The 16269-nt window shown below is 39.9% G+C and overlaps 1 protein-coding gene across 36 annotated transcripts in view; it reads right to left on the reverse strand.

Moving 5' to 3' along the window:
• ANK2 (ankyrin 2) overlaps positions 1–16269 on the reverse strand; it is a 592965-nt gene that overhangs the window by 20749 nt on the left and 555947 nt on the right. For 32 of the 36 annotated variants that reach the window (XM_075929759.2, XM_075929766.2, XM_075929765.2 and 29 more), the window contains 5 exons: positions 12509–12737; positions 8555–8680; positions 7088–7210; positions 3618–3650; positions 2268–2289 (listed from right to left, as the gene is read on the reverse strand). In XM_075929759.2, the coding sequence (XP_075785874.2) occupies positions 2268–2289; positions 3618–3650; positions 7088–7210; positions 8555–8680; positions 12509–12737 (533 nt within the window). The remainder of the gene's footprint in view (positions 1–2267; positions 2290–3617; positions 3651–7087; positions 7211–8554; positions 8681–12508; positions 12738–16269) is intronic. The other 4 variants (XM_075929790.2, XM_075929756.2, XM_075929760.2 and 1 more) reach the window with 1 other exon arrangement.

The following is a 16269-nucleotide window of genomic DNA, read 5'->3' on the forward strand; positions in this document are numbered from 1 at the left end:
AAAAATCAAGACATTCACACTGGACACACATACAATTTATGTAAGCCAAGTTATTTCCATGCAAAGCAAAGGCGTTGGGTATGCAGCCTTACTTAGAAGCACTAGATGGAGAATGGTTATAAATTAAAATAATACATAAAAGCACTAGATGGAGAATGGTTGTAAATTAAAATAAAAAAACAACAACAGTGTACTGTGGTGAAGTATTAACTATTCTCCACTACCAATATACAAAGTATTGGATTGTGGGCCGTTCTCTATATGGCACAGTTGTTTGTGGAGAATATTTTGTGACGGGGCCCAATTTGAACAAGGATTATTAAGAAATCTGCATTTGATGAAATAAAATAGTATGACATTAATGTCAGTTATGTCCAGATTATCACTGTTATTTATTTATAATGTAATAATTTTTTCTTGCTTTTAAAAATATTACAGTATACCAACAGTAATATTTTTCTGTATCATAAGTGATTAATGGAGTAAACCTATCTGAAAGTTGCTGTGCAAATATCTGCATTTGTTTTTAAAAAATATTCAATTTATTGTAATAAAAAAAGTATTTCGTTAAGACCTAGTATTTCTCCTCTGAGAAAGTAGACACAATAAAACTGGTTGTTCATGTTAATAAGTCATCTCTGTGTTGTTTTATAGTGTTACCAAATGCCCAAAATGGTAAACAAGAGGGCTGACAGAACAATTAAGATTTGATGGGAAATAAAGGAAACTTCTTGGAGACATCTGAGACAATGTCAACATCTTGAATGCAGCATACTTGAAAAATTGTCATTATATGGGAAATAGTGGCATTAAGCCCCAGCTGTCCAATGTGATTAGGCACTGTGGACCCCTTTTATCTATGTGGAGCAGCTATAATCCCCAAGGATCTAGGTTTGTGGTTACTGATACAGGCAGGGAGGTCTAGATAGATGATTTTCACTGGTATGCAATTTTATTGAGAATTTACGCATCCAGACTCACTGAAAAGCCTACTTGTACTAATGAAAAGCACTCCCGTTTCAGCAACAAAAGTAAAGGGTTGATATATCAGTGGTGGGTTTTTTTCCTTGTTTTTTAAATCCTTTCAGTTAGGATTCCAAATGCTTCCTTTCTAGTAACTTTTTACTTTAGTAAATGATAACAAAATGTGCAATGCACCCCACTAACATGGAACCCTACTAACGTACATCAGTAAGACTCCTGTGCCACTGTGGAGTTAGTCTTGAGGTTAGGGTCAGCACTTCAGTCATGCACTCCAAAAGAGTTAGCAGTTAGGCATTGTGCAAATAATCACTATTAAATCCTATATAATCGTCACACTAGAAGGGTGTTCTTTGCACAATGGACCCTATGCACTAAATAATATATTTTTTATATTAATCTCTCAGGATTATGATGCTAAAAATAACTTATGTGCCAAATGAGGAAACAGCTAACTTTCAAAAGACAATATGTAGAAATGAACTTTTTCTTCTGTCTTAAGTTGTATTCACTTGTAAAGATGGCTGCAACCACGAGACAAGTCAAAAGTAATTTCCTCCCTGCCCCTCCCCCCCTCCTCAAATGCAGTTGGTAAGAAAAACCACTGCATGTGAAAGCATTTAGCTCTCATCATAGGACTATTCAAATTGAGCAAATAAATTCTCTGGTATCTTCATTAAAAGGAGAGCTTTAGAAGAGCAATTGTTTGTTATAGGTTAGGACCAAGCTAGTCCATTAATCCCGGTCATTGCAACTAATAACTGTTAGGCTTCATTACATAATGCAAGTATTTAAGGAAAGTCATCTATCCAATCATATTTCACCACAGTAATGGGGATTACACAGCCTGGTTACTTTGGACAGTATCACTTTTACACATGCCTGTGTTTCTTGTAATCAACGTTATGAAAAGTTTAGTGATGCATTTTTATTAAAAAGTGATACTGTCATTTCTCTAATAAAAATGAGATGACAATATTATGCTGACAAACATACAAAAACATAAAAATGGAGGGATGGGTATTTATTCAAGCATAACAGCAATAGCAGGATTACTAGGGATGTTGAAGGAAAGTGAATGCTTAGATGAATTTTCTTAATATGGTATTAAAAATTTACAAGTTAAAATGTACTTAATCAAACAGCTGCATTCCTATTATATTGCTTACTATTACATTTTATAATTATTAGTAATGTCAGTTAGAGCTTGCAGTCTCGTTTATGCTTTTCTTTATTCTTAACCAGTTTTCATACAAACAGTTGTTGGTGTTTTTTAAAAATCTTACTTTTTTCTGAGGTCATGTCAACCTGAAAGAGAACACAGATAAAGTGAAATGGTTACAATATCACACTGGGCTGTGTGTAAGATCATATAGGGATACATTTAAATGTGGAATTCTGTGAGCACCACTAAAAGACTCTGATGTGAAAATGGAATTTACAACGTTCAACACTGAGCAAAATTAGGGACTACGGATAATGTCAAAACCATACTGCAGATAACATTGGGACCCACCGTTTGTCACAAGTAAGCGTGGAGAATTCCCATTTCAGCCAATACATGTTTCTATATGCAGGGAAATACAAGACATTGCCCTAAAATATTATCCTTATTTGTTAGCTCTTGCTTTTTAAAGGAGTGATCAAAACAGTAATATATCGCTACAAATTGTGATACACATGTGCCTTATGATCACTAGTAGGTCATATTACTATTGGTAAACAAGGAGTAGTCCTATGGCACCTTAGAGACTAACAAAATATATAGAATCATGAGTTTTCGTAAATTAATGTAAGTAACCATTTTAATGTTAATGCCAATGTGTAATTTACTACACTGCTAGTGGAAATCCCACTGATGTACCCATATAATAATGAATCCTAGTAATAGAAAATCAATAAAAACTACTACTTTTAATTCTACGTTGGGATGTTGGGCCAGGCAGGTTTTTTAAAAAACAAAAAATTAGCTCATGCTTCCGGGTCTAACTCTGTTGGGTTTTTGGTACGGAGTTGTATCTGCTACGTATATCAGCAACTGACAGAAGCAGGCTATCAGATTGCAGACAGATTTTAAAAATTGTTCTACACCCACATTTGGGACCAGATTTCCAAAAAGGCTCAGCTACCTGACTGTACATTCATTTGTCACCCACCAAGTGCTGGGCATTTCTGAAATGTCCAAATTATTTAAATGGGTGAGGAATATCTGGCCTCATGTGTATTCCATTATAATAATTCCAATCCCCAAATCTTAGTTTTTCTTTAAATGGCAACCTGAATAATTGTGTTATCTAAAATTCTTGCAATAGTGGTTTCAAAACTGTTCTGTGCTTCATGGGGAATATGTTAATAATACACAGAGAGCTGACTGGTCATATGATTCTAGCTTTCCTTCCTGTTTACAACTGGTAACTATCAATACAAGAAAACTAAAGATACATAATTTTCTAATTATATTTTCCCACGTAAGGATCATAGCCCAAGAAATTTTGGTAATTGCCTGAAGGATACAATGTGATTTCGAATATAAAAGGACAAAACATTCAGTCTTCCGAGACGTCTATAAGTTCTCACTTGTTAGTAGAAATAAGCAATGGCAGAGCCATGATGAAGTGGCATGATAGCAAAATTACCTCTTCTTCCTGCTCTTGGTCTGACTCGGATTCCTTTCAGCCCCAAGATGCCAGGCAATAAAAGAGGAAAAAAGAGAGGAGGAAAAATACAGAATATTGAGAAGAAAAGGATAGGAAAAGTACTGTTTCAGACAAAATATAACCAGCAAGAGTAGGTAGAAAGCACAGTTTTTGCAAATCAGCTGTCATGAGTCAAAAATAGCACAGGGTCAGTTTAAATATAAAAGATAGCAGAGTCAAGCACATTACAAACAGAAAAGCTGCTTGTGGGGTCTTTGATTTCTACTGTGTCTCAAATCCTGCTATGGAATCACATGCATCATAGAACTCATACACATACAGTGTATATTAAGGGGACACAGCTATTCATAAAAATAATAGTGGTATGAAATATACAGCACATACATAAAAATACGGGGCTGTAGTTGACTATTACAAGGCACCTTTTACAGTAAGCTATCATGCATCTCACAATAATGTATTAATAAAGGTGCTTTTCTTCGAAACATGTTTAATCCTAAAGGATGAAATTCACCTCTATGCAGAGGGCTGCCCATTTGGTAAGAAAGAACGGACCACACAAGACAGATTTTAACCGGTCTTAATGCACTGCTGGAAGGTACGCGGGTACTATGGTTATTAGAGAGGTCCAAGAAGGATAGAATAGAATTGTGCTGGCCCTCTGCATGGGTGAATTGCTCTTAGTGCCTGATCCAGCTCTCACTGAAATGAACGAACAGATGCATGGATTTCAGTGGAACTTCAAATATACTAGTTATAAATGTTAGCAAATACTGACTTTCAGTAACTTTTCCCCATTTTCTTTGCTAGTATTAGCTCCTTTCCTGCATCAGTTATATATCACTATATCTTTTGAGGAGGTTCTCCTTAGAAAGCAGTTGCAAAGTATAATATTGTTAAGCATATTGTGGCAGATTTCTGACAGCTTTGAACAGATGGCAAAATATGTATTGCAGTATTAGAATTCTATTTGGAAAATAGCTTTGATGCTGTTGCTAACTACTGTAACTTCTAGTGTGTATTAACTATTGTAACTTCACTTCTGACAACTAATATGAGCAATGAAATCGTTCTATTAATCATATGGAAATCCCATCTCAAGATGCTTTGTTTTTCAAGACTATTATGGCCAGGTAATAAAATAACCAAAACATATTTGGAACTTCTTTGTCACTATCATTATTGTAATATGTATTATCAATATTAAATATATTCTTATGGAACTCTGTGAGACGGGGGATTGAAAGAGAAGTCCATTTCTATGCACCGAGGCACAGAGTGCTCAAGCAGTTTACCCGAGATTACACGGGAAGTCTTTGGCAAAATTAGGAATGGAACCTGGGCCTATTCAGTGATTCCCGTTTCTGTGTTTTATCACTGTACAGCACTGTAAGTAGTTTTAATGTAATTTCTTCATGGAAACCAAGCTTCACGTATTCCAAAATCAACTGAAACCCATGTGAGTCTTTCTATTATATACAATGGGCTTCATGTCAGACCCTCTATGGCCCTTGTGTCACTTTTTTTTTTTTTTTAAACTATTCCATCACCAGGATGGAAGGTACGTTTAAAAATATACAGAATGGAAATAATTTCATTTGAAATCCAGTCAAAAAAGATATATGGTCCAAAATCTGATATATTCCTCCCTGCCCAAAAGGGTTAGGTCAAATATTATGTCAAATATGCATTGTGTGCTCTCAAGAGAGTGGTTGTGCCAATATTCAAATAAACTGATAGATTCTGAATACTGTTTATTTTTCCCTAACTAATATTAAAACCCTTAGGCCTGGTCTACACGATAGCATTAGGCATTAGACTTCTGATGTTGACTTTATTATGTCTGCGTACACACTACTGCCTTGCTCCCAACAATGTAAGTGCCCTATTATGCCAACACAGTAATTCCATCTTCACGAAAGGCATAGCACAGCTTATGTCAGTATAGTTAGGGCGATGCATTTTGTATATAGATCGGGGTGGGCAAGACAGCCTCTGCCAGCCGAATCCAGCCCACCAAGCTAGTTGATCTGGCCTGGAGCTGCCCTGCTCCTCCTCCACTCCCAGGCCAGTCAAGATCTGGGGATGGGAGAGCACGCAAAGTTTCTGCTCCTCGCCATGGATGCACGGCACCAGAGGGAACCATCAGATACCTAAGGGCACTGGCAGGGGGCAAAGACTTCACGCGCTCCCCTGCCCCAAAGCAAATCAGGGTCTCTGAGTGGGGCGGCCTGGGACCACTTCAGAAATTTGTGAAGCGGCTCCCCTTAGATAAAAGTATGCAGCATCAACATGAGGAGTGGGCAATAATTTTCAATTGGCTGTCATTCTGTTCATTTGAGCCATGAAATTGAGAAGGAGCCAGCTCCTTGCTTCCCAGCCAGGGTGCTAATTGATCCCCATTCCAAGTTGGGCTGCTCTCCAAGCTCCATGTTCTGATCTGGGCTGGTGCCTAAGCTCTCAGCTTCCTGCTACCTACTGGAAGCATGGCTGCCTCTGTGGCTTTCTTTTTTTTCCTGCCAGGACAGGGGCAGCCACACCAGCCTTCTTCAGTCCTCACTCCCTGCCACGAACAGAGCAGCTGACTAGATGCCAGGCACAGATCACCCCACCAGGAGCCCACCTGCCTGGGCTCTGAGCTTCCTGCTCCACAATGGGTGCATGGCTGTGCCTGGCAAGGAGTGCTGCACCTGGTGTCCATTCAATTGCCATGGGCAGCATGGAGCTGAGAAGCCCAGTGCAGCTATCCTGTTCCCGACAGGGATGAGGAATCTGAAGGGTTAGAGGGGAACATAAGAACACAGAATGGCCATATTGGGTCAGACCAAAGGTCCATCCAGCCCAGTATCCTGTCTGCCAACAGTGGCCAATGCCAGGTGTCCCAGAGGGAGTGAATCGAACAGGTAATGATCAAGTGATCTCTGTCCTGCCATCCATCTCCACTCTCTGACAAGCAGAGGCCGGGGACACCTTTCCTTACCCATATTGGCTAATAGCCATTTATGGACTTAACCTCCATGAATTTATCTAGTTGTCTTTTCAACCCTGTTATAGTCCTAGCCTTCACAAACTCCTCGGGCAAGGAGTTCCACAGATTGACTATGTGCTGTGAGAGCCAGACTCCTGGTGGGAAGCAAAGATTGGGCTGCTGGCAGGGAGCTGCACATGAGGCTGAAAGCACCGGATGTCAGCCCCCACACTGTCCCTCTTCAGTTGGGGGGAAGCACTCCCAGTGAGGATGAGCACTAGCAGCAGCAGAAGGGCAGCGTGAACATGAACCAACACAGCTGTTGACCTAACATAAGCTGACTTAAGTTTAAAGAAAACATGCCCTCCATCGTCTTTCCCCCAGTCTTTTCCCCTCCTAGCTATTTCCTGGTTGCGCTGTGACACTGAGGATGCCACACAAAACCGTCTAAAAAGCTCTGAGACAGTACAGTTGACATTACCTTTATGTAAAGTGGCAGTGTGATATTTAAGTTGCAGATGGCTTGATGGACTAGCCCTCTTGTAGATTTTGGCTCCTTCATAAATGACAGTCTCCCACAAGCTTCTTGAGTGGAGTCTCGTACCTAATGTAGTAGAGATACAGAAATTTAATCTGTACTTTAGCTGCCCTCTATTTCATATGCAGTGCCACAGCTAGTCAAAAGAAAAGAGTAAATCTTGAACAAAACTGCTTCAGGTATGTGGATGTATGTTTATTGTGTAGTGTCTTTGTTATAGACTGGAGTATGTGAAAAACAGGAGAGATCAACAAAATAATTCAGGCACTTTGAAGTCAGTCAGTAATAATGACTTATCCATACAATGCAGTTGAGACTAGGTATGTAAGAGTGTAGCAGCGTCGGGCAGCAGCCGGAATGTGCCAGGAGCTGGCTTCTAAGCCGTCTCCTGCTGCTCATCAGCTCCCAGGAAACCAGCTGCCACGATACATAGTAGCAGCGCACACCGGCTCCTGGGGAACTGGCTGCTGCCCTGCATGTAACCACTGAAATTTTCAGCAGTTATACAGTTAGCCAATTACACCCATTTTAACATCCCTAATTGAGGCAATAATTGCACTGACACAACGCTGTCGTGGCAACTTGCACTAACTCTGCTTTTCAGTGACATTTATTATAGGTAATTTTTAAATTAATCTATAAAATAAAGCCTTCAAAATTCATAAGTTACATCATAATTTATAGATGCACTTGTATCTTTGTAGGCAAATTATCATCAATGACTGCTTCTTTGTCATTCTCTCCCCATAACAGCAGCTAAGTGGTCAATTACTGTCTTTTGTTACTAATGAAGTCAAAGGTCACACTTTCAGGTTGTCTTCTGCTTGATGATATCTTAACAATTAGAGCCATATTCACTGCACTTACACTTGAAAAACAGTGCTGGAATAGCTCTGAAAAAGCTGCAAGTTACTTGCATGTGACCACAGAATAACCCATAAAACAAAACAAAATTATATGAGACCATGGATGTTCTGAGACTTTGAAGTAAATCTCTGTAAAACAAGGGCTGCACTTGTAAGTGGACCAATCAAAGGAAAAATACAAAATAAGGACTAATGGAGTGGGCTGTTCCACCATCTCATTCGGCAAAGAGCAGTATTCCAAGAAACACAATATGGAGTCCAAAATGCACCATTTTAAGTATGCCCATGCACTTACCAGATTAGTATAAATACTGTGCATTTTTAATCCAGATTTAGGGCCAATGTATTCATTAAAATTTGGTTTGCCCTACCAGTTAACAGTAGGCAGCGGTTGTTTGCATCAATAAAATACATATTTCATTTTTTCTTACACTAGAAAGGAGAGAATCTGAGGGATGGACATTTTCCAGACTGACAAGTATATTGAAAACCCAGAGCCAGCCCTGATTAAAACTACAGTCCATAACTGAAGTTATTCCATTACCTTGACGAATAGTGGTAGTCTATTTTCTTTGAAGGCATAAAAACTGAATATATGATGTTGCCCACTTTTTGTGAGTGGCACCAGATTGCCAAAGCAGTCAACGTAGATAGGCTTTCCCTCTAATACCTATGTGGAGTTAGGAAAAAAAATCGTATTAATGGTCATATTCAATATTCATTTCTACAACATTTCGATTGATCCTTACGTCTGCATTGATTTGAGCCACTATTAAATTTTTCACAATACAGTGATCTTAGCATTAAGTTTGCCATCATTATTATTACCTATAATCAGAAATTAGTTACAACAGTTCTAATTTTGCCTAGTTTCACCTATTAAGAGCAGTAGTGAAAAGTGCATGTAAATGAGAACTAAGTCCTATGTTCTGTGAACCTGTGCAGAAACATGTGCAACTTTCCAGTATGCTGCACTAAACTGTTTGCTATATGGTACGATAAATGCACCTGCTCCAGTTTTCTCTTCAGCTCTCACCTGTCCTCTTCTGGCTAATTCAATCACTGTTTCATTCTCTTAACCACGCCTAGCAGATAGCTGACAAAGTCACCAGTGCACTGAACCTTGCTCCCTTTTAAATGAATCAGTCCCTCATGTTCACCGCTACAGATGAAGGAAAGATCTTAGTCCATGAGCAAATTCAGGATCATGAGCTGGAATGTAGCAAATCTGGATGCATCATGAGGTTAAATGTTTTACCTTCCTAGTCAGTTCAAATTATCCTGTAATTTGTTTACTCTGCTGCAGGGTGACCGTGAGAGTCCAATCTACCTGGGGACAGTCTTAGAGTTGAGGTTTTTCAGAGGGGTTGTGCACTTGCAGATCTAATTGGCTCCAACTGAAATGGTGAACATTTGGTTCTTCTGAAAAATCAGGCCTCAAGTGAATACCTGGGATGCCTCGATGACACCACAGGTTGGACCTCTCTGGTCCGGCACCTTTGGGACCTGACCGGTCCCAAACAAGGGAATTTGCTGGACCAGGGAAGTGCCCCTGCTACTGCCCTCCCCCATTTCTTCCTGCCCCCGCTGGGCTGCCATGCTGCTGTCGCCCCAGGCAGCCCAGACTGCCGCGTCCCTGGCTCCACTACCAGGGCTGCGCGTCCCAGCTGCCATATCCCCGGCCCCACTACTGGGACTGCCATTGCCCCAGTAGTGATACCAGGGCCACTAGCCTTCTTGCCACTGGGGCTCCCAGCCAGGAATCTCTGGTCCAGGAACATCTGTGGTCCTACCGGACCATGGATGTTGCCAAATGAGGGAGTTCTGTTTTTTGGAGGTCCAACCTGTACTGCTTATCTCTCATGGTGGTTATTTATATGATCCTAAGTCCCTGGAACTCACCTCAGCACAGCTTTTGGAATCAGTCCACATGAAGGACATTTCTTACTTTTACCACCCAGGAATTTTGCCTTGCCAACGTAATGATTACCCATTTTATCTATATTCTCTGCAAAAAATTGCCTATTTAGGCAACAGACTCTGAACCTGAGAAAACATTTATTCATGGTGGGATTTTGCATAGAAAACAGGGTTTGTAAAGAGACAGAATGTGCTGTGTTTTATCCATTTCCCATTTTTCATCACTTTTAAAGGAGCTGACTCAGCCAACAGCATTTAGCATGCAGAGCTACTATCCACACAGAAAGGCTTTCGTATGTACAACAGAATATATATGAAACCTGCTAATTTAATATCTTGATTCTGGTGGATGAGCACCACTTTTCTTACTGATGTCAACAGCAATCATTCTGTCAAATCCAGCAACTGCTGTCAGGGAGTTGATCTTTTTCAATTATTAATAGGTATTTGGAAGAAACTGGCAGGTGGACACTTAACTGCTCTCAGAGGATGGGCTCTGGAGATTTTCAAAGCCTCTATGTGCCTTACAAAGCTTAAATCACGTGAACATCAAAAACATGACTAAACTGCAAAAGGATAAATCCTGAGGGAGTTACTCGTTTTTTTTAAAGTCCTTACTCGGGCAGACTTCTAAGGAGTCGGTGGAAGATTATCTGAATAATAAGGAATTTAAGATTTTGTTGTAACAGATTACATCACAAAACTAATTAAAATTAAATCCTTCACCTTTGACCACCACAGAAATGGTCACTGTGCACTTTTGCTAGTGTTGAACAAAGCTTGCAGCCCACCCATATCTACTGGCAGTGCACAGCTGCTTCCCTCCACCTTTTCACAGCGGGGTTTAGAGTCAGAAAGCACAGGGCACAAAGGGCATGTCTACATTGCGTTCCTCTTTCGAGAGAGGAATGGAAATATAGACAAGCGAAATTGCAAATGAAGCACGGATTTGAATTTCCCGCGCTTCATTTGCATAATCATGGACTGCCACTTTTCTGAAATAGCATCTTTCGAGAAAACAAATGCGGTCCCTTGGTTTTTCCTCAAAGGTTATTTTGAAAGAAGGGTTTTTTCTCGTAATAACCCCGCAGGGACCGCGTTTGTTTTCTTGAAAGGCGCTATTTTGGAAAAGTGGCAGTCCGTGATTATGCAAATGAAGCGCGGGAAATTCAAATCTGCGCTTCATTTGCAATTTCACTTGTCTGCATTTACATTCCTCTCTTGGAAGTGGAATGCAATGTAGACATACCCAATGGGAGCAGTCCTGGGCTAGAAGGAAGTGGGTGAAGCAGGCAGGTAGATGCATTGATTTATGTAACATATTCCAGGTAGATTCCACAGACAGGGTTCCTACAGAGTGCAGGTGAATGAAAAACTGCTCCTCCTCTAACAAAATTAAGGTGGGTGCATCTGTGGTAGCAACACTGTTACACCCTCTCTTGGGATGGTCTCCCTCGATTGCAGCTGCCCAATGACTTTTTCTGGTTTTGTGTGCCACAATCTGAGATCCGTATTTAGCCAACATTCCTACCAGCTTCAATGACAGTTTTACCTCACCACTAAGGGTCAAAAAACTAACATTATTCTTGCGTGACAAGAAACAGGATCATCCTTTCAATAGGAGTATTCCTGTCCCTTTCAGCATTGCTCATACTCCACACCGAAGTGGAGGCAGAAACGATTGCCCTTCCATATTGCTGTTTTGCTGTGAAATTAGACAATAGAAGTGATCATAACAGTATCCTGAAGACTCCCCTCCCCTGAATTTGATAGAGAATGCCACTTATCTAATACTCTCTAACCCTATTGGCCTTGGGAGCAAAAGACTAATGTGAATTTAAAGAGAAAATGACTTTAGAGAGAAAATTTTCAAAAATGCCTCAAAAGAGACTTTGGGAGCCTGAGTCTCACTGACCGTCAGTAAGACTTAGGTTTCTATATGCTTAAGTCAATTTTAAAAATGGAATCTAGACTCCCAAAGTCACTTCGATGCATTTGAAAATTTTACCTTCGGCTCTAAACTCTGAGCCTCCAGAACGAATCATCTGCCGGCATCTGCACGCATTCAGTCACCCTCCCAAACCTTTCTTTTAATTTAAACCTTACAGCTGGGATTTTCCAAAGCACTCAGTGATGGCCTAACTCGGTTCCCATTGGTATGAAATGAGAGCTTGATATCATGTCATAATTGGTCTGAAACTTGGTGCTTGTTTTGTGCACCTTGCCACTTTATAGGTTATACCTTATACATAACCAACTGATATGTAAACTATGCATACAGCTTGAGGGGTATAAAAAGTTTTCTGTTGAACTGCTTTTCATTTTTATGCACAGAAAAGCTGACTCAAAAGGCCAATATTCATTTCCACACACAACAGTACACCACTACATTCTTTGGTTTGGAGGATGTAAGCCTGATTTTTAATCCAATTGCAAAATATTCAAGAAATGTATGCATGCTTCCATGACTTACTATTTCTGCTTCCTATATCAGACAACATGAAGAATCTGTGATTTTGGAAATAAAAGGGGCAAGACATTGTGCATGAAAACAAAATTATACTACATATTCTTGTACCTCTACATCTCTGCTTCTGGCAACTTCGGCAAAGTTTTCTTGTTGTTCTAGCGTTTTATCCACCTTGTCATCTGTCATGCAGAAGCACCTTAATCGAGCTTCAATGGGATCATGTGATTTGGCAAACACAACAAATTTGGCCATGTAGGGCACACAGATAATTTCTCTATACACTTGGGAGGCAAAAGTAACAGATTCTTGTATCTGCCGACAGTCTACCAACCAAAACCTGCGAAGGAACATAAAAAGCAGTTATTGAAAATGGCCATCTAGCAAGATTTAAGCAATGCAAATCCCCATAGTATTAAGTGTAAATACAGTGCTGATAGTATTGCCCTCTGACATCAGGTACCACAGCCAGAGTTATTCATGAAAAAAATCAGAATAAAGTAAATATTTAAAAATCATCACTTTGGGGAGATGAGGATTAGGATACATATAATATATTTCTCTTGATAGAAGGACATTTTAAATAATTATATGCACTCTGATCCTGCAAAGATTCCAACACACAATGAGATTTAAATATATGAGTAGACCCACTGAATCAAAAGTTTGGGTCAAGTATGTGTGAAAATTTTTTCAGGGTCAAGACCATAAACAGTAACCTGCTGAACTCAAGACCTGCTCATTTAACCTGTTGTCATTAGGGATAAGCTGTGAACCAAAATATGCCCCAATAATCTCCCTGCCAACTAGACAAGAAATTGCATTTCACAGCCATGAACAGAACCTATAATCTGCTGACAGGACATGAAAGGACACTTTTCCTAGTGAACATCAGTCCCCCAGTACTAACCAACTTCTTCACTGTGGCCAGGCAGATTTACCAGAGCAAGAAATAAAAGGCAGGAAACTCAGGATTATTTGGATTTTGCACAATGATACTCTCACTGCCATACATAGTCTCTTGGATCATATGCATGCATGCCTATAAACTGATTAAATCAATGACGGAACTTATCTGGCTTCACTTTTTTGACAGTAAACTGCTTACAAGACAATAACAGCTTCTAGCACTTCCCTCCAGCAGAGTTCACTGAGAACAATCCTCTCTTTTTCTCATAAAGCATCTTTCATTGTGATGTTGCAACAGACCCATGTACTGCAGACAGTAGACACAAATCACTAAATAAATTGCACGCATGCCTTGGAAACCACAACTCCAAAAATAGGTCTCTATCAGCTGAGCAATAGGAAAATTCCCCTTACTTATAGTGATATCAACTTTCTTACTCCCTCTTCTGGCTAGTCACTAGACAGCAACATTTATTGCATCTCAAAATGCAAGAATGTGTAACATTATCATTTTTTATTGCAGTTGCCACACACTTTGCTGACACAAATGGAGTGCTCTTGGTATAATAAAGACAGTGAAAAAAAATTCTGTCTTCTACAGTTCTGAGCTGAAGCAACATAAATGTCCTATTAAGTTTTTTCTAATGAAAGGAATAAACACTGTTATTTTCACCTAGTTTGTCCCTGGAGCGCATGACATTTTGTTTAACTAAAATTTGAGGAGTGGGTAGAAAACCTGGTTGAGTTTGACACCCGTAGGAAAAAGGAGAAATTGACAAGGGGTCAAAGACTTCTCGGAGATGATACAATTAGTAATTACTGTAGATCATGTGGCACAACATCCCACAAACTGTGCACTTTGAAACATGATTATTCTAATCTTACTCAACTGAAGATGAACAATAATGGATATTCATTCTGAGTCTTTCTTTACAGCACCGGACATGTTAATTGATTAAACAATGGAAATTGATTACATCTGAACACAGGGAAGCAAATCTGATACTTAAAAGGGCTGTGAATGCTGATACTTAATTTACAAAAGTGGGGAAAGATTATACTATGTCTGACTCAAACCAGGGAGCCACCTCTTACCTTGAGAAGCCTCCACAGTGATCAAACACGGGAACAGATAAAAATATGATTCCATATAGAAGAGACAAAAAGTACAACTGAGACTGAATTTGTATCTGATGGAATGAAAATTGGCCATGTGCAGAAAACTGCAGTTAACTTCTTGAGTAATTTACATACATGTACCGATTTCCCAAACACTTCTTGGAAGGATTTGATCCCATGAATGAGAGGGTGTGATTCTTGCATAATCATTTTAAAGCCCCAATTCAGAAAGTTACATACGCCTGTCCTACTCACTGACTTTATGCGCTTGACTTTAGGTAGGTGTTTAAATATCTTACTAGGAGATAGCAAGGGAGCAGGTGGATCTTGTCGAAGGCCTATAGCCATCTGTTGTATCTCAACAGCTGTATGCCGCATTAGTTACACTAAAGGGCACACATTAAATAGTTCATTCAATAGCCAGCATTGCAGATTAGACACTGTGTTTGAGAGATCCAAGTTTAGAGCTGCATTGGGGTTATGGCATCAACAGGAAGCCCAGATGTGGAAGCTGTTAGTGTGTGGAAACACCAACTATTTTAGATACCATGAGTCACAGTTGTTTGATTCCCCACAGACCATTACAAGGGTTACCCTTGCAAACTTTTAAGTTGATGCCATATCCCTAGTGCAGTTCTCAACTTGGATTTCCCAAACACAGTGTCTAATCTGCAGTGCCAGCTGTTGAAGGAAGCGTTTAATGTGTGCCCTTTAGCATAACAAACGCGGCATGCAGCTGTTGAGACACAACAGATGGCTGAGGAGGTCTCTTGTGATCTCTAGTGAAAAGTGTTTATTCCCCATTCATTTGCACTTGGGTTGTGTATTTTTTTAAAGCTTCATTGCTGGACTTTCACGGCAAGTGGGCCTGTCTACACCGAGGAAGCGTCTCACCAGTTCTACCGACAAAACCCTTGTCTAGACAAGGCTTAAAAAGCTGGATCAATTGTACCATTGGTTTGAGCAGACTAGCTTGTCTACATTCATTTAATTAAAATAGAAGTAGCAACTGGTCTGGCTACCAAATGTTCATCTATGTCACCCACCAATTTTCACACTGCTTCATAAGAAAGGATGTTAGATCCTCTCTAAGACCCTCTGCTGGTGGAAAGCCTACACAGATCGTGGCTCCTTGGCCACCCCCTTTTCCTAGCCATGTCCTATACACTTCTTTATGCTGTGGAATGCAAGCAAGGAAGGTGCATCTCGCTTGGTAATTTTGCCACACTAGGGAAATCCCCAGGAAGTCTGTTGATTCGGCCAATAATTGCTTTTCACTGTTGGAGTGATGCAAAGAACCCTGAGCAGGGCTGAAAATCTGGCCCTTGTTTTAATAGCTTTTGATCCAGCAATAATTTGTGGAGAAAAGTAGCTCTAGTCTTACAATTAATTCTCTTGACCCTGATGGGACAAGTTGCATGAGTGAAATTAACCACATATGCAAGCATCTGAAGGACCAGGCTCAGAGATTAAAAACTTTTTAAGGCAGTGCTACTGTTAATAAAAAAAGTCAATCCAATCTAATAAAGAATGTTTTGTAGCTTCTGTTTACAGTTATTGAGAAAGACAAGTAGTTAAATCTGATCAGGAAAGTATTGCACCTTGGTGATACTGAACAGCTGCTAAAATCCAGTCTCTGTTGTATCTGCAATGCAGCAAAATCTGAAGATAGGCAGCTACTTCAGCTGAATTAATGTAGAATGAGTTAGCACCCAGTTGCCTTGTTTGCAAATGGAAGGATGTGTTACTGCTCTTCTTTTTTATGTAGGCTTCACTCAGTCAGCTAGTTTAGAGTATGCCTCAGATTGTGATTTGCATACAGTACCACTTCCAAGTCAGTGTAC

The sequence above is a fragment of the Pelodiscus sinensis genome, chromosome 4 (assembly GCF_052426305.1).
Source record: "Pelodiscus sinensis isolate ZL-2025 chromosome 4, ASM5242630v1, whole genome shotgun sequence".
NCBI lineage: Eukaryota > Metazoa > Chordata > Testudines > Trionychidae > Pelodiscus > Pelodiscus sinensis.